This window comes from Montipora foliosa, chromosome 1, assembly GCF_036669935.1.
Source record: "Montipora foliosa isolate CH-2021 chromosome 1, ASM3666993v2, whole genome shotgun sequence".
Classification (NCBI taxonomy): domain Eukaryota; kingdom Metazoa; phylum Cnidaria; class Anthozoa; order Scleractinia; family Acroporidae; genus Montipora; species Montipora foliosa.
The window spans coordinates 30,439,583-30,458,586 of record NC_090869.1 but is presented as its reverse complement, the minus strand read 5'-3'; the positions used below and the strand labels follow the sequence as shown (position 1 = coordinate 30,458,586).

The 19,004-nt window shown below is 38.3% G+C and overlaps 1 protein-coding gene across 1 annotated transcript in view; it reads right to left on the bottom strand.

The window, feature by feature from the left end:
- LOC137996396 (retinoblastoma-like protein 1) overlaps window positions 1-19,004 on the bottom strand; it is a 36,958-nt gene that overhangs the window by 4,706 nt on the left and 13,248 nt on the right. Inside the window, exons 9-25 of the mRNA XM_068841776.1 lie at window positions 15,754-15,897; window positions 15,346-15,385; window positions 14,391-14,455; window positions 13,593-13,694; window positions 11,689-11,770; window positions 9,139-9,225; window positions 8,636-8,695; window positions 7,297-7,379; window positions 6,688-6,808; window positions 5,377-5,587; window positions 4,755-4,931; window positions 3,416-3,675; window positions 2,867-2,940; window positions 2,624-2,726; window positions 740-811; window positions 561-633; window positions 31-227 (exon numbers count right to left, since the gene is read on the bottom strand). Coding sequence (XP_068697877.1) covers window positions 31-227; window positions 561-633; window positions 740-811; window positions 2,624-2,726; window positions 2,867-2,940; window positions 3,416-3,675; window positions 4,755-4,931; window positions 5,377-5,587; window positions 6,688-6,808; window positions 7,297-7,379; window positions 8,636-8,695; window positions 9,139-9,225; window positions 11,689-11,770; window positions 13,593-13,694; window positions 14,391-14,455; window positions 15,346-15,385; window positions 15,754-15,897 — 1,951 coding nt within the window. The remainder of the gene's footprint in view (window positions 1-30; window positions 228-560; window positions 634-739; window positions 812-2,623; window positions 2,727-2,866; window positions 2,941-3,415; window positions 3,676-4,754; window positions 4,932-5,376; window positions 5,588-6,687; window positions 6,809-7,296; window positions 7,380-8,635; window positions 8,696-9,138; window positions 9,226-11,688; window positions 11,771-13,592; window positions 13,695-14,390; window positions 14,456-15,345; window positions 15,386-15,753; window positions 15,898-19,004) is intronic.

Sequence of the window (19,004 nt, the reverse complement as noted above, 5' to 3'; positions counted from 1 at the left end):
TTTCTAACACGTTCTTTGACTTTCATTTACCTTATTGTAGAATTCTATCAGATCCCCTCTCTCTCCATCGATGTCTGGACTGTTCTCAGTGCTACTGGATCCTGAGACACTTGTGGGAGGTGGTGTAGAAGGTACTGTACTGCTACTCCTTACTGGACTAGCCCTTGCACTGTTGGAACTGTGAACTGGGCTGGAAGGTGCACTACTCCCAGCATCACCTTTAATGCCTGCAGAAAATACAGTTTTAGCAAAACATACAGTTCAACATCCACATCTTCCCAGTCTGTACCTGTAGTTGGTGCACACATAAAAATAATTTTTACTTGCATTCATTTTGGTCCTCTTTGGCTTGCTATTCATACAACTCAACTTTTGAGTATTGAGAAATTGGAGAAAAATGTCTCTTCCATCACATTCCAAGATGCATATATTTTTGAGGATAAAATAAAATTAATGTTGACAACTTTCCAAGGACTCCACTCTTATGAATCCACTATGAATCCTTTTTTTCTTTATTGTTGTCATAAAATCGAAATAAATGACAACTTTGAACTGCTTACCCTTGCCTCCATCACTTCCACTACTCCCCAGCGGAGTACCTCTCCTTCCCCTGAGAAGCACACTTCGATAAACCTTGAGATTAATAACAAAGTGAAAAAAAAAAAAATGCTCAAATTGTGGCAACCTCATGCACTTGTACTACTAGTTTATCATTACAACAACCAGAACAGAACCTTACATGGCTGACAGCTTGAGGTTGCGTGCGATAACATTTCATTATGTTTTGAAACGACAAATCTGAATTTGTGACCTGTGAAAAGATGAAAAATAACAGACTTTACTAAAATGGAAACTACAGTAAGTACACTGCTTTCATTTGTTGATCTTAGGGCACCTTAACACAATGTGCACACAAACAATTTCATGAACTTACTGACAATACTACCATAGTTTCCGGCTGTTTACCAGAACCAACCAATGATTGCATAAAGCAAAAAAACAGAAAAAATCAGCAGATTACCCACACTGGTGGATAAACTGCTCATTGAAAACAAAAGAATAACATGCAAAGACGTCATAAATTTGCGACCAAATTTAGAGCAGTAAGCTTTGTTTCCATGTGTGTGAGGTCATGTAAGTTTTAGAAAAATGAAACTGTACACCAATAATATGTATGTCATTCTCAAAAAAAAAATACCCCACTAACCTAGAACCTACTTGTTTTATTTTTCCTGTTTTAAAAACATTGGGGTAACCTTTCCCATTTCTGGTAGATTTAAGAATTGCCACATTACACAAACCTCCCTATTATCCGAAGCAACATTTGTTAGCTGATAAATTAAAACATTATATAAACACCAATGAAATATCAAGTGATCTTTTGCGCGAAAACATGAAATCTTCACACATGAAAAGATCACTGTTGCCATGGTTACAAATGAAAATTGCGCCTTTCAATGCCTTTTGTGAAATGATTTAGTATTTCATTGGCATTTATTTAAATAATGAATAGAATGCTACATGGACGCTTGGAGATACGAAATTCTCTTCTCGTGTTGAAAAATATTTCACAAGTGAGGGAAGCGAACGAGAGAAATATTTTTCAACACGAGAAGAGAAATTTTGTATTCCTGTGTGGCCATGTAATATCCTCTATTTATTATATAGATATTGATGAAATACCAGGATTTCTCCTTTTCCTAAAAAATCATATCTTCACCGCGCGCAGTGAACATATCATTTTTATCTTTCACATTTGAGGATATAGGTGTTGTCATGGTTACCACCATGATTAGCAATTAAAACGCGAGCTTTCTCTTCATTGTGAGATACTTTTGTACTTTAATATAAACCTTCTATACAACATTAACATTTTTATTGCAATATTTGACATTATCATGATTTGCTTTTCATAACTTTCATATCTTGTTTCATGCTACACAACATGCATGTTTTAGCGGTTGGTGACCACTTTTTCATCATTTCGAAAATGAATAAAACAAGTTGTTTTAAATCTAGACATTTCATCAATATCTATATAATAAACAGAACATTACATGGCCGCTTGGGGATACGAATTTCATCTTCTCCTGCTGAAAGTATCTCTCACTCGTTCGCTTCGCTTGCAGCACTCGAAGATAAAATTCGTATCCCCGTGCAGCCATGTAATATCCTCTATTTACCTGCGGGTAATCATCCGGAAATTATGGTATGTGAATATTGTCAACCAAAATATTATTAGCTAAGTAATACTGATACTTTGACTGAGGAAGAAAAGATAGCACTGTTACTTCTTCTTCTGACAAAAAACAAAACATTTTAGTTGCATATTAATCTTCCTTTTCTAAATCAAGTATGATGTGACACTCTTGCAGTTCATTATTCATGAATGATGAATAGAATGTACCTCCTCCACTACTCAACTTATGCTTATAGTCTTAAGTCTGAACAGGTGTTGATGAGTTAAGACATAGCTTCTTAACCGATGGGTTAAAGGTAAGGCCACCGCATAGGCCATGAGTAGCCTTTTGTTTTCAAACATTTGTCTATTTACAGTAACTTTACTTTAATGTATTTCTCACACTATCATTAATAAAGAGAGAAAACATGTTAAGTTATTTACCTTTCCCATCACATAAATAGAACACATTAATATCTGGTCTATGTGCCGATCCTTCATGAGCTCTGTCATGTGCATTAGTGTATGTTCAAAGCAAGTCCACATCCTGAAAATTGAAAAGTCTTGTTAACTGGTTGCAATAGCATAATTATATCGCATTAATCTTCAAGTTGGTTTACTACTAGACTGGATGGCTCAAGAAATGATCCTGGGGTCCAGTAAAAAACAGTATTCATGCAAGCTTACTTTAAACGCAGATCCTCCTGGACATCAAGCTTCGCACACAAATCTCGGAGGCGAACACTGGCTAGATGGTAAAGCTAAGAACAAACAATCAGAATTTCACTTACAGGGCAAAGACAAAAATAAGAATGTGAAAGGTTCTGTCAAGCTGATAATATTATAGGGAATATGACTGGTCTTTTAATTCTGAAAATGTCGCGTGATACCGAAAAAAGTTTAAGTTGGGTAGTCTTATCTGACAGTTTCTAAAATAACAGCCACAGTGCAGCAACAATACCAACTTTAACAGACTCAGATGGGGAAAAACGATAGGAAGTAATCTTCTGTTACAAGTTACTGTAACATAAGAAAAGGTTCGAAACCCGTCAATGAAGCACGATGGAACAAGGTAGCAGTCTATAGGGTGAGAAGTGATGGATTTGCAGCAATAACTACACATATTTATTGCCTTGGCTTTTAGAAAAGCATTTAAAAGCTGCTATGTTGAGTTCCCTACTAGAAGTACCTCAAAGCTTTTGCATCCCAAAAATACTGCATTAATCCAATCTTTACCTTTCTGAAAAACAGTGCCAAGGAACCAATTTTCTTTGGTTTGCTTGGAGTGGTACTCTTGGCTTTAGGCGTAGCAGGAGCTGATGACGCCCTTATTGGACTTGACGTTGGTGAAGTTATGGCTGCACTAGGAGCCAAAGCACTACCAGCCTGTGGAGACGTAACTTGAACTGTAGTTGAAGTGCTTGGCAGTACCACAGCTTGAGCAGTGACTCCATTAACAATATAACCACCACTGGCAGCGGCTGGGGTAATAATCACTGGAACAAGATCAAAACAGCAATTAACCCATTGACTAAGTTTATAAGTCTAGTTTCTGTATGCTTGTAACTCCATTGCAAACAACTGAGTGTCGAAAGTAATTAGTGAATTACTTTGGTTTATGATTACTTCACTCAGTGATTGGTTCAAAGTTCTCGCGCCATTTTTTCAACCAATCAGAAGTGAAACCAAAACCAATTGCGGTTCACGCGTGCACATTTTCCCAGCGCTTTGTGTCGACTATGTGTATTTACTAATAGTTCGACTTTTGACTGGTTTACTGGATTGTCTCCGACCTTTTTGATTGGCCAAAGTAATTACTTTGGTTTTGGTTTTACTACACTCAATTGAAAACTGCTCTAAATGGAAACACAGGTTACGTTCATCCTGGACCAATCGCCGATGATCACAAACAAGACTCAAGAGAGAGAAAATTTTCTACCTCTTGTTTGTGATGAAAAGCAACGCAAAAGCAAGGAAACAACGATACGGAAATACAATTATTGTTAACTGTTTCTGATCAATCGACAATAATTTTTGCACACGTAACACGTTTTGACGAATTAGAGGGAACTGTAAGTAATGAAAATGAAGTCCCAATACGATTGTGGCAACAAGGGTACTCCTCAAAGCAGTGTGAATTTAATGAATATCATTTAAGGGAATACCCCGCCAAATATAATTGCAGTAAAATTCTCGATCATGAAGAGCCAGTTCCTGCACTAGAATTTAATACTGGCTATGCTGCACCCGTTGCTTCTCCTCGAAGATGTATCAGACCCAGAATCGGTGACGTCTCTTGACCTTCTTCTTTGCTACAACTCCAACAGAAGAAAAAGTTGAACACGAAGCAAAAACCTAATTCTCATACGATGAGATTGAGCATACGAAAATATTTACTAAAAGTGAGAGTTGTGTTTGCAAAAATGGAATATTTTTTTTCGTGAACGAATGAATGAAACTGCGCATGACGAGACTGGCTAGTGCAAATTTCGCTTTCGCTAGTGAAATCAGACCTGCTACTGGCCACTAAGCTAGTGAGCTATAAAGTTAGTCTCGAGCCCTGAGAATGACTCACATGTTGGTGCATTCCTAGCAGCCTGTCTTGTTGTTGGAGAAAGAGTAACTGCTGTAGAGTTTTGAGCAGGAGGAGAGCTGCCAAAGTTGGCCATCAGGTTACGCCGTGCACCACTGCTGGGGGTGACTGGTGAGCTGAACACTTCATGAACTGTTGGCGAGCTCGGTGTCTGAAGAACTGGACACATACAAAATCAAAACAAGGTAAATATAAAAAGTTGATAAGTTTTTCTGGAATCCTGAAGGGGGTTTAAAAAGGGTTTTTCCCTGAAATATACTGTTGTCCATGAAAATTTTTACCTCTAGTGATAACCAGTGGGGTTACCGCAGAATGCATTGTGTGCATTGTCAATTGAGCCACCCCACCCAAATGTTTACAGTTCTGAAGGTATCTTTTGTTTCCCTTTTGACAGAGGGAGCAGACAGTTCTTCTGTAACATTATTTCTTGAAAATGAAACAAATCAATACTTAACATAAAAATAACAACTAATTTTCACAACAAAAACTTCAAACTTAGACTCGCTTTGAAGAGGAGGTAGGCATGAACTCGGAAATGGTTTATTGCCACTTATGCTTTCTACATGAAAGGTACACTTGAGAAAACAAAGACCATTGTCTTAACCTCTTCTCGTTGCACTCTCTTCACCGCATATTCTTTGCACACGAGGGTGGACTATTGGTGATGCCAGAAGATTCTGTGTGCTGTGAACAGCTTCTGTTTGAGTTGGTAGTGATACCTCTTCACATGATGGAACAGAACCTAGTTCATGTATGGATACCCACAGAGGAGAATCATGATTCCAAGCAAGGCACTCAAGAATCTGCTCCTCGATCTTGCAGAAAGGGAAAAATAATAAATATGGTTACCTCCGCAGTAATGTCCTATCTTAGTTTTGGAATCCTTTATAACTCCATTTTTCACCATATTAACATGAAGTACCATTAATTAGCAAACAAGTGCCTTTTTTGTCCAATGGGTATGAATTATTTTGATGATGGATTACAAAACTGTAATTCCTGTCCAGTTGACCTGTCTACTGAGATGGCATCTTTAACATTGACAGGGTTTGCTTGTTGAGGTATATAATTTCCTTTCCTACCTAATCACATGCCATGCACGTAATGCCACAATTTTACAGACATTTTAAAATTGTGAGTTGTAGTTGTGCACAACCAGAGATGTATCCAGAGTGCGTTATTGTGTCCTGGGACACAATTGTTTTCCTTTTGGACGCAGAAAAAAATCGAATGTTTAGGCAAATCACGAATGCCAGGAAAAACATGTGAACAGCGTATTTTGCAAGGAAATTGAACATTCTCACTTCTCACAATGCAGAAAAGGTTGAGTTCCTTAAATTTCAAGGTTAGCTGTTATTTTCGGATACAGCGTACAGATTCCTCGAGATGTTTTGATGCGATCGATGGAGCTTTGACAGCCCACACATTTAGATTGATGATGAATCAATGGGCATAACAGTTTCAAAGAAATTGATCATTTTACGTACATATTCGTGGGGAGGGACAAGATTTTATTTTTGTACAATTTAGAAATCTGAAAGGGTGCTGCAGCAGCAATTAAGAGGCAATAGATTGAATATTAATTCTTGAATATTAATTAGCTAAACCCCCACAATTTTGCAATGGACCCCCAAATTTGAAAACCCGGATACATCTCTGCACAACCATGTGTTGCTTGCCATAGTCAAACTAAAAGCATAATAGAATCACAATGCTACTAGGGGCAGATTTGACCGCAAAACTATGGGAAGTTGGGTGAAATTACCTTGTATTATAGAGGGACCGTTTATACACCTTGGTGCTTTTGTGCTGATCACTTCAAAAATGAAAGAGGCACACAAGCAATTCACAGTGACAGCAACTATGCCTGGAAGTGCTGGAAGTCATGCCTTTTTGTAAACAACTAGTTACTCACATGATTGAGGTGTTTAACAACATCTCTAGAGAGACCATCCTCTGCTTTGATAAATACTTCAATAATTTTATAGAAGTGGTAAGGACTTATGTCAAAGATTTCAATCATCCAAGGAAATGTCCTGAAGGACAAAAAGCACAAAACAATGTCTCATAATGTACTGAAGATCCTAGATACCTGTAACTGAATGTGGTATAGCCTATATGCCAGTCTTCATGGGGTCTTTGCAAACAGTGAGTCATGTGAGTCTGAGTCGCATTCAAGTCTTAGCACCCACTTCAAATAGCACTGATAAACCTGCATGGCTCACATATTGTAAAACCTCTCTTCATGCAGAAGGAGCAAAACAGAGTAACTGGGTGATGTGATAAATGGTGGTAGAGTATGAGGTAAAATAGAAAGGGTTGCATGAAGCGTACAGGAGTGAAAAACACAGGTAAAAAACAAACAAAAAAGAAATGTGGGAATAGTGTTGCCTAGGCACACTGCATATGTGACGCTTGAGGGGATTCGGTTAGGAAATAGTAATTGCCGACCAATGATCATGCAAATTGAGTTTGACAAAGTCACGGACAAACATGCAAAAACACAATGAGGAAAGAAAACTACCTTTGAGAGTTGTACGAGAAGATCACAATTTCCAAACAACAGGCCATCAAAGAACAATGGAAAGAATCTTGCTCCAGCAAACTCTGAAATACATAAGATGACCAACTTAAAGTCTTTGTAACTTGGTAAGATAGGATTGCCTTGGTGAATGTAATCCCAAGAAGGAGTGTTGTTAATAACACTGATTGATGTAACTCGATCACCTTCAAAACCTTGTGTAAGCCCAGGTCAATCTCATAAACAAAAGTCCTTCATAAGACTACACTTACCAGGACCATTCTACTTAATTGGGGTTTGTCCCCAGCACTGAGTATGAATCGACTACTTTTGTATGTGACCTACATGTGGGGAGCCCAGTTTAATGGAAGCAAGTTACGTCACACTCTTTAGCTAAAACAAACTATTCTTCATTGTCTGTGAATGTTGCTTCTAGTTGAATCTATTGCCCTTTTAAAGGGAACCTCCAATCTGACAAATGAATAAAATAAAATAAATTATAGAATCAGTTAATTTCCCTTTGAAATTACCTGGGGATCAGCATCTTGAATAATTGTGATGTGTTACTCTTACCCTATTGTTTTCACACAGAGAGCTTTTGTTTTGAATCAAAAGGGCGAAGGGAAAAGAGCTTTATTTAAGTGTCTAGTGGTTCTAGCACTGGAGCACTAATTGGGGACACTGTAAACTGAAATTAACAATGAACACAAAGGAGGAGAGGGGAAACCGGAGTACCCGGAGAAAACCTCTTGATGCAGAGTGGAGAACCAACAAACTGATGCCGAGTCCGGGAATTGAACCCGGGCCACATTGGCAGGAGGTGAGTGCTTTCACCACTGCCCCATCCCTGCACCCCAAAACACACCGTGACGCATCAAAATAACTGTTATTGAAGATGTTGGCACCCAAGTAATTTGAGTACCAAAAAAAAAGTGTTTTTGATATTCATTTATTGTGCATCCATACCAAAGCTTTCATCGGAAAAAGTTCAAAAAATCTTTACTGTAGACAAGTTCTATGGTTTAAGTTATTTTCTTGTTTTAGTGGAGGTCACCTAAGGTAAAGGTGAGACAAGGTTTGCAAGAACATTACCTGCACAAAAAAGTGAAGATCACAGCAAGGAAGGAAGGGGGGGGTAAATATGGGTGGGCTGTTACATCAAGTGTTCTGGCTAAAGGCTTGTTATCTTTCCACTTGGAAAAAAATTGTGAAAAACCAAGCCACAGACAGGATTGTGTCACTTGGAATTAATTTTTGATTATAAAAACCTTGTTTGTGCTGAACAAAAGCTTATGGGCAGTTTTGATGGACAGAACTGGGAAAAAAAAGGAAAACAAGTTACCACTAAATCAAGATGTCCCTGCAACCTTCTTTGCTCCATCAGTGTGATACTTTCAAGAACCTGTTGACAAAACAAACAGGGTCAGCTGAGAGATTATTTTAAATCAAGAGAGTTACACTGATGGATAAGATTAATTCCATTCAGATGGGATCTCAAAACTATGAAGTACCATTCTTGGTGACAAGAAACAGAGTCAAACTCCCTTGCTATGCAAAATACAAAAGAGATTTCTAAAGCAGGTTTAGCTGCAGAACAGTTCATTGCACCAAGCACTGAAGAAGCACAAGCCCTGCTTTCCCAGGATCAGCCAGCAAAAGCCGAGGAAAAAATGAGGGTTTAACAATCAATTATTGACCTTTCTCACTTTGATAAATCTTCAGATCAAAATTAACTTTCCCCGCCTTTCCCTGGAAAAAGGTACACTACAGTAGGAGCCCTAAAAATTTCCTGAAAAGCATTAACTGTTAGAAGAGAAAGAACAGTATAACAAGGAATTAGCATACCTTGTAATATAGTATCTCTGCAAGTTTAAGTCTCTTCAAGGCAAATTCTCTTGTTGAGCAAGGAGATTTAGGTCTGTCAGGGGATGGCTGAAAAGATGACACACAAACATACAAAAATCTTGGATTGGACACCACTCAACTGTTCTTTTTTTAACACAAGGTTCACAAAGCTTAAGCATTACAACATGTCGGTGCAGCTCTAATACTACACATATAGGCCCTGAGATCTGGTTTCCAACTGGTATTCTATATGCTTTTTTATTACATAGATATTGATGAAATACCAGGATTTCTCTTTTTACTAAAAAATCATATCTTCACCGCACGCAGTGAACATATCATTTTTATCTTTCACATGTGAGGATATAGGTGTTGTCACGGTAACCAACACGATTAGCCAATAAAATGCGAACTTTCTCTTCATTGTAAGATACTTTTGTGCTTTAATATAATTCTTCTCTACTACATTAACATTTTTATTGCACATTTTGACATTATCATGATTTGTTTTTCATAACTTTCATATCTTGTTTCATTTTACACAACAGTGTTTTAGCAGTTGGTGACCACTTTTTCATCATTTCGAAAATGAATAAAACAAGATTAGTTGCTTTAAATCTAGACATTTCATCAATATCTATATAATGTCGAGTGCTGAAAGTATCTCTCACTCGTTCACTTTGCTCTCTCGTGAGAGATACTTGCAGCACTCGAAGATAAAATTCGTATCCCCGCACGGCCATGTAATATCCTCTATATAGTACTGAGTGATAGCTCAGATATGGTTCATGCTCATGACGATAATGAAGGTGAAACATGATGCAGACAAAACAGAACAGGAGAAGCCAACAGAAGATAACTAACCAAAGGAAGCTAAGAAAGCATGCTTGAATAAAGACAGTGTTCGGAAGGTGCTCCGGAAATCCCAGAGGAAATTAATTGGACAGACTCAATTTGTTAAATACTGAATTTGCATCCAGGGTGCAGTTTATATATACAGCAAATTTACTCTTAGTTCAGGCTTTACTGGATTTAAATTAAATTAATGTTTAAAAAAAAAACATGGCCTCTTGACCTCATTGCTGTGGGAACCAAAAGTCCTCAGGAATGTGCTAAAAATATTTTCAAAATTGATCCATAATAACATACAGGGACCATCAACAAATTAACCCTTTCACTCCTTAACCAATGCATAGAATCATCTGATATAGAGTCCTAAAGTGTGATGTCATAAAATAACGTCACTGCTCCATGTTACCACCATAATTAGCCTTTAAACACGTAACGCAAGGCGCAAGAGAACGAGACAACAGACGTATTGGAGTTTTTTGAGGGGAAAACTGCCTTGCGGCTGGTTAGCCTATGCAACTTCCGTATTGTGTGACATAGAACAAGCTCACTTATCTCCCCAGCACTACGCGCTGGGTGGTAAACAGCACGTGCTGGATTGGACAAGAGTATTGGTTAGCGAACAATGTACAAAGGCAAACGAGCCAACAAGCTTAGGGAAGTCACTGCGCCGACTTAACCGCACCACGCAGGAGTGACCCAATTTTAAGGAGGGCAAAGCGATAAACCCAACCCATCTCCAAAGGGACGGAGGGAGGCTAGTTGGTGTACTATAGAAGACAAACTGCCAAGTGAACCTTGGATGGCTAACTGAGGCTTTTATAGTGTGGACAGTCCCCACAGTAATGAATTCATTTCCAAAATAAGGAACAGTAGCCGGCCACAAAACTGTGTGACAAACAAGACAAACGATTGTTAGAACTCAATCGCTGTTGGAGATTTTGCCAAAAATCATAGGTTTGCGCTAATCAAACTTGTTTTAGTGTTATCTGGCCAAAAAGACCTAAACGGTTTTAACAATTGCTTACAAGTGCATTTGTTGCAGATAAATGTAACCTGCTGCAATCCAATAAAAAATTTATACGCAAACAATACCTGAAAGCTAACCATTGTAAATAAGTATTTTGTCTCTCGCTCTATTTCTCTCTGCTTTACGGTGTCCTTCATTGAAAGAAAAGAAAATGTATCTAATGTGTTGTTTGCATTTTCTTTTCTGGCTGTAAAGAACTTGGATGTTTAAAAAGGACGCATTCCTCTAAATTTGCATGGAGCAGTATGTGTTCCTAACAGGGCCAGATGGCTTTTTCCGGCCCTGCTTGCACTACTGCGTACCACCCTCATACGGGTATTTTTCCAATAGTTTTCCGATAAAAGCATGCGTGGGGCCGTACAAGTCATATGGTAAAAAATTAATTTTTATGTCATCACCACCTTAGAACTCTATCAGACAGAGGAAAATATAGAAGTAGGCAAAGCGTTAAACAGAACAAAGTGTGTGAGTGGACACATGTTATCAATGCTATCACCCCTGAAGCAGTCTGCATTTACTAGTAAAATCATACAGCATCAAAGAGAGAAGCCCTCTGACGAGGCGAAGCGTTAACGTCACATGTCCACGTGAAAATGTGCAGTCCACTCTGTCAAATGGCATGCGTTTCAGAACAGAAAAAAAAAAACTTTTATTTTAAGAGCACCACTTACCTGAACATATTCCTTGAGAAAAGTTTCTCCAAGAATTTCAACTCTATTTTCAATTGCCTCTTGTGGATTCCGACTGCACTGCCTGCAACAATGCACAAAAAAAGCATTAAAAAAGGCTGCTACAAGATTTTTTTTGTTATTGCCCATTGAGCTTGTGAGAGAGGCAACGAATTAAGATCTCCCACACTGAATAAAGGGGCCTGGTACGAGGTGGGATACCAGTTTTCACGTTCAGTCATGTGATTCAGTTTTTGTGTCTTGCCATTAGTGCAGCAGCTTTCCCACCCCACCCAGTCTGAAATAGTTTCTTTTGTTTGACAGATTGCAAGGCTGTGCTCTAATGGCCCCCGGTCACCTGAGGTGACTAACATTTGGCTTCGGGCAAGTAAGCAAAATTACCGGGTTGCCCAGCCGGGCAATCTGGCTTATTGTATTTTGAGCAGATAAGTAAGCTAATTATTTTAATATGCTGGTGGTTACAGTTTACAAAAGCGCTCAGAAAATGTGGTTTTTGTTTTTGCGAAACACTCAGTTCAAATGCCATTGCACAAAATAACAATCCATGATTTGCACGTGATGACTGACTTTTTTTCATTTCAGGCTAAAAATCTGAAATTCAGATCGACAGATTTGTTCCTAAGGTTACTGTCACATTTGTGAGAACTCTTTTGCAGTTGCAGTGGCCGAAAAAGAAACTACTGTAAATGAAGTCTATTAGCTCTTGTAACATGACATGCAGTGAGCAATGGCACGAGTATATCAGTTTAATAGACCAAATGCATAAACGGCGGCCAAAAAATATTCTTTTGATTATGTGCTAATTAGACTCACTAGCCTTGTTTGCATGTACAAAATACAAAAGAAATGTTGCCTGAGAGCGAGGCTAGCGACATTTATGCATTCGGTTTATTGAGAATGTTTTTATGTGAAAATGAAATCTTATTTTAAACTAACCTTCCTCTGAACATTGACACAGAAAGGAGATTTGGAAGATGAAAGAACACCAAAGAGTTTTAAAAAATGGCTCAATAAATAACACGACATTTAGGAAAAGGTTTGCCAGGTTACTAAGCTACTGAGATCGTTCGAAGCAATCCTACATTGTCTTAAGTGTGTCCGAAAAATAAATGCACAAAGACTGATGCTTCGACCGAACCCACAAAAAGCTCATTCAACTAAATACTTTACTGATAATAATACTTAAGTTTTGTCCTTTAGCGCTGATTTTCGTCCAGATCAAAACAACTTGTTTTTAAAAAAAAGATAGCTTTTAGGCCGCCATGGTTTCACTGTTTCATGGCAGTTTTCACAGAAAGCTCCACAGGAACTCTGCCATTTATCTAAGTTGGCATTGATTAACTAACCAGCAAAAAGGTTTACCTGTTTTTGACTCAAATGCCATTATCAAAATTACATAAGCCTACTGCAATCTTTACTTTTTTTATTTTCAAACCTGAAAACATCGCCAGCATTGCCACTTTTATTTGTATGGTGCGAAAAATTTGACAAGTGTGGGTTCTTCTTGCACTAGCGAGTTCAGCGACTGCCAGAGCAATAGCAGGAATGTTTTCTTGTGAGAGAGAGATGGATGAAGATCTTGCTGCATTGATCTCAGATTATTAATTAAATAAATAATTAATTCGGGCAAGCAGCTTAGAGGGGTGGGCACCCAAGCTGAAATGCTTGGGAGCCCTTCTGAATTTTCCTTACAGCACAGCATTGGAATGTAGTAATGTCCTTTCCTTCGTTTTCTCTCTGAGCTGAGTTTGCCTTGGTATTCCATTTCTGTCAATTTTGTTGATGGTTGGTAGTTGTGTCAAGAAACTGCTGTCAATAACATGCTGATGCATTGTTTTGTGGCAGACAAATGCTATTTAGTGTGAGAAAGTCACAAATAAACTTACTGGAATATTTTAAGCAGGCGATCACTTGGCCCTGCTTTCAATCCTGACAAGAGAGCTTGTAGTCTGCTCACTGACTGAGTAGCTGTGGACACTGGAGTTATCCTGCAAAATCAAAATAAGATCCGCAATTTAAATTCAGACGAGACATTTTGATGCAGGTCAAATTGTCATTTTCCTCATGGCAACTAGTCTGATTGTGTTTGACAGGAATGCTGCCTTGAAATTGTTAAATCCCTAAAGGAATTAACAAAGCAATGGTAAAACACAACATACCACAAACGATTAATTACGTTTTGTGGTTGGCTTCTTAAATCAACTGGTGAGCAAGAATTCTAAGTTTCCAAACATTCAGAATTTAATAAAAGTCAGCAAACAATTTTTCCATTTACACTTGCTGGATATGAGATTTGCTATTACAAACTAAATGATGTGTCTTGTTGACTATTCAATATCTTATGTTTAATGGGTGGATCAGACCTGGATCCTTGACTCTTCATCTACATCTACATGTTGTAGCACTCGGCAAAGTCCCTTTTTGAATTGTGGTTGTTTCTGCTTAGGTGGCCTCATACACCACAAGCCTTTTTAGAGACATCACCGCCAAGCCGGCCACTTCTGCTGGAGAGAACAGGACAGCCACAACACCAGGGACTTTATCCCCTACTCTTCTCGAATAGTGTTTAGGTTACTTACTTCCAGATAGGAAAACTGAAAAAGTATGCAGCGCAAACACTTGAACTAGGTGGCGACTTGCCTTGGGTGCTGGCTGAATACGAAAACCCTGAATAAGTATCTTACTTTGGATCTTTCTCCTTCAAATATCTTCTTCCAGTCAATGGTGTTGAAGGTGCAAGACTTCTCGTCTGTGAACAAAAACAACCAATTAGCTTATATGATATGTCTGCAATATAGTAGGAACACAAAGTAAAACAGTGATGCTACTAGACAACTCTTCGCCTGTGACAACATGTCACCCATGTGACATCTTACATCATTGCCTAGCTTTGGAATAAAAGGCATGTTGTTTAACTGTCATTTTTAAGTCTGTTATTTTTTATGGGTTTGAAACTCCCAGTAAAATTGTTAAATGTTGGCAGTGGTAAAGCTATTAACTAGCTACAAAGCTAGTTTATTGTTTCTGCCTCTCAAAAAAAGAGGAGTGACAATGTGCAGTAGGTACTTCATGGCACTTAACTGAGATCTTCCATACCTCAAATTTTTTAAACATAAAAAGCAAGTTGTTAGACCACCCTCATAAAGTCTGTGGTTCTTTTTTATCTCTTCTCTGTTTTTTGATTTAAAACCCCAGTAAAACAGTTACACATAAACAAGAAGCCTGTATGAGGCTGCTGTGAGACAAATGGCCCAATTCTTGCTCTTCTGATTAAAGTAAACTTCTAAATAATTCTTACTTCACATGAAAAGGGGGCTTATCCAAATTTCACGGTATGGTTATTTTCACGGTCCTTGCCATGAGAGTGTCAAGTATTTATGAGTCAATGAGTCAACGAGTTAGTGCAGTTAATTAAACCTTAAAATGAAAGCTAAAATTTCAGAGAGTGCTTAGGCCTAATCACTGAAACAAGGGCTTAGGCTTAATCAACAAATTATTGCTATATTGACTGTGAGTCCATTGACTCATGACTCATTGACTCATTTGACTCATAAAACATGCGTTCTCTTTGCATGAAGGGTCACTATTAACAAAACCATTTCATTCTGCAGCCATATGATGAGGACCACAAATACATACCCTTGTGAAATGCTCCTGCAAATTTCTCCTCAGTCCCATCCTAAGTTGAAAAGTAAAATTAAGAACGTGCAGTCATGGCACTACAAGAGAGCATTTAAGGTGTGGCAGAGGAACAGAACGTCTAGTGTGTCCCACTCTAACTGGTTTAATCTTGCTACAGACATGACAAGTTATCAAATTCCTTTTTATACTGAGTTTCAAATTTCTTTATGGTAGTCAATTTACCATATCAACTCAGTTGATAAACCCATTACTATGTTTCACATCCCAATGACTCACCATCACAGTTTTTTTAGAAACAAAGGTCCTTTATCCTTTTTATCCTTGATGCAAGAACTACTCTCAACATCAACTACAAGAGGTATTTTTAAAAAGCATGTTTGTTACAATACAACAATCTCCCCTCACCTTTGTTGTTCATCTACTTCAGTAAAGCTGTAAACCTTAGCAGGTGTTCCTATCTCTTCATGGGCTTCTTCATCTAAGAAGATCCTCTCATCAAAATCACCCACAGACAGAACATACTCTTCATACTCTTTGTTAAGAGACTTGCTATTAAATGAATTAAATAAGAAGAACCAAAAAAGGGGCGTTACTAAACAATGAGCTACAATGGCCTACTTATTATAAATGACTTACAATCAAAGAGAATCACAAAAGAGGATAAGGGTGAAGAGTTTGGTGAGTGAAAAACATCCATTGCGTGTTGTCATGCAACACTTTTAGTCCATTGGATGATAGCCCATATGATGACAGCAATTACAAATGTGAACTTGAAGGCAGAAAATAAACTGTGGAAAAGACCCTTGGATGGTTTTCCTTTGTTTTAAAGCTTAATTGTACAAATATCAAGGCTTTGCTTGGCAATGATAAAATCTTAATTAGAGCAGGAAAAAATGAAGAGAAGATTATAAATAAGTTATTCTTCCCACAATGTTTTGTTTGGTTTAGAGTGCACAATGAAAATTTTCATCTTGCACAGTAATGAGGTTTTGATCGGTTCAAAGTGCAGAGTGGAATTTTTTTAACCTTTGCACTGCAAACATGAGAGAAGTTGTTAGAATGGCATAAACTGGAAATGGAAGTTTGCGCTAGTGATTTGTTCATCCGGGATAGATATGTACACGCAATGCAGAGAGTGTTGTTGTAAATAGCAAATTACTGTAAAGCCATGTTGGGAAGTTATAATCAAACATGAATGTGTTTCTTAAAAAAACAATTGTGTGTTACATTGATTTTTTACAGTGGTTAATGCTAAAAAACCATGATGGGAAGTTATTCAAACATGAATGTATTAATTTTCTTCATAAACCCATTTTGTTACAGTGATTTTTTACAGTGGTAAATGCTATTTAACCATGATGGGAAGTTAGTCAAACATGAATGTGTTCCCTCATAAACCCATTCTGTGTTACTTAAGTTTTCATATTGGTAAATCCTCTTAAACGATAATGGGAATTTTAGTCAACCATCAATGTGTGTCTTCATAAACCCATCCTGTGTTACTTGAGTTTTCACAATGGTAAATGCTATTAAAACATAATGGGAAGTTAATGAGTCCCTAAGGGTCAGTGACATAAAAAGGGGGGAAAGCCGCGGGGGATATTCGCATGCCCAGGAGAGGGGCATGGGCAACTGAGGGTAATGATGATTACTCCTACCCCCACCCTTTGCAAGGCTTTGGCTGCGCGGCTACACGAACGATTTTTTGCTCGCGCCGGTGATGCAATTTTTTCAAATTTTGCCACGTCGCCAGCGTGCAATGAAAATCGCAAGTGTAGCCACCCTTGAACTGGCAACGCGACAGCAGAAAAAGTCATTGAAAAAAATCTGCAGTCTAAGGGTTGCTACATTTGCGATTTTTATCGCGCGTTGGTGACGCAACAAAATTCGAAAAAATTGCATCACCATTGCGAACAAAAAATTGCTCGTGTAGCCGTGGCTTAAAACGAAATTTCGTAGTGTTGGTTAGCCTTTCGCATTTTAATGAATGAATGGAATCAACAACTGTACTCTTCTCTCAACCTTGAGTGTAAACACGACAAATAACATCATCGCCATAGCCATTTTAACATACCAAACCTAACAATTCGTTTCGCCCGAAATTTCGTTATATTTTGTTGAAAAGTAGCGAAAAGTGCCGAAAAGAGCGAAATCCGTTTGCATTCTTTTTGCACAGTACTGTAAGTGTTTGGATTTTCCAACAATGGTTTTGTGAATGGGAATTTGCAGAATTCCCATTCAAAAAACCAGTCATGTTTTTTGGGAAAAATTTCCTGTGTTGTAGGTCATTACAGGTCATTGTAGTAGGTCACTGTAGGTCATTACAGGTCATTCTAGATCACTGTAGGTCATTGTAGTAGGTCATAGTAGTAGGCCATTGTGGGTCATTGTAGCTCACTGAAGGTCATTGTAGGTCATTCCTTGTTTTAGTAACTACAGGGTTGGACACTTTATTTTGAGAGCACTCGCCATTCGGGCGAGTGACCCTCAAAATGCATTTGCCCGGACCACTTTTCACTCGCCCAAAAGTTAACCCCTCCCCCCCCCCCCAAATCTCTCCAACCAATTTTGTCATCTTTTGCTTTTACTATTTAATACCATTGAAATTTACTTCAACACTGAAAGGCTATTAAAGTAAATAGGAAGTCTGTTTAGTTTCAACACTCCTTGATCAGAGTTCTGGGAAAGTACAGGAAAAACAATTTGCTTGCACAATCATCGAGCAAATGGCAGACCAAGATTATTACTCCAATGAAAAATTCTACTTTTAAGACCTTAAATCCCAAGAAAACACAATGGAGGCACTTACTTTAAATTTTAAATTGATTTTTTTATTGATGAATCTTCGTGAGATCCTTTCAGTTTGCGAGTAACAGTCTTAAGGCACCATGGTTACCTGGTCACCGATGGTTCGATAGTGACCAGCAGTATCACTGACCAGGAAGCCATGTTTCATATAATTCGTCCATTTACGAAGCCCAATGTTACCTTCTAGCGACAATTTATAACACAGTTTGGAATATAAAACATTGTAAAATACAGTACCGCTCAAATGTAAGTTACCACCCTCGCGCGCGACGCGATTCGCGTCGCGCGCTACAGGAATCGCGTCGCGCGCTACAGGGATCGCGTCGCGCGCTACAGGAATCGCGTCGCGCGCGATTTAAAAAAATCTGTAAGTACATCAACTGGAGGATCGCGCGCGCTCTTAATTGTCCTTTTGGATTTGTTTGTGAAAGCCCCAGACGCATAACAAACATGCATTTTATCAGACGTAAAAGCGTCTTGTCGTTGTTGACTGAAAAGTCGACATACAGCTCGCTGGTGTGCGCCGAAATAAATTAGACTGTTAACTTTGCTCTCAGGAAACAAGAAAATGTGAATCGTAAGCAGTTTGGCAAGGGGAGAGATATACATATAGTACAGTTGCCGTTTAAATCAACATTTGTTTTCGTCTGTCGCGAGTCGGCATATTAAAATTCAGACTATCCGACACGTGATGGAATGTCAGGAAAACCTACAACTGTAACACGGTTTCTCTACCCGAAATCTTTACACAGCAAAATTATTTTGAGTCCACAATTATTAAAGCGTTCAAAACAACCCCATCGCTTTAGGCCCTTCAGTCAAAAGGAATTCAATGTTTTTTTACGCAC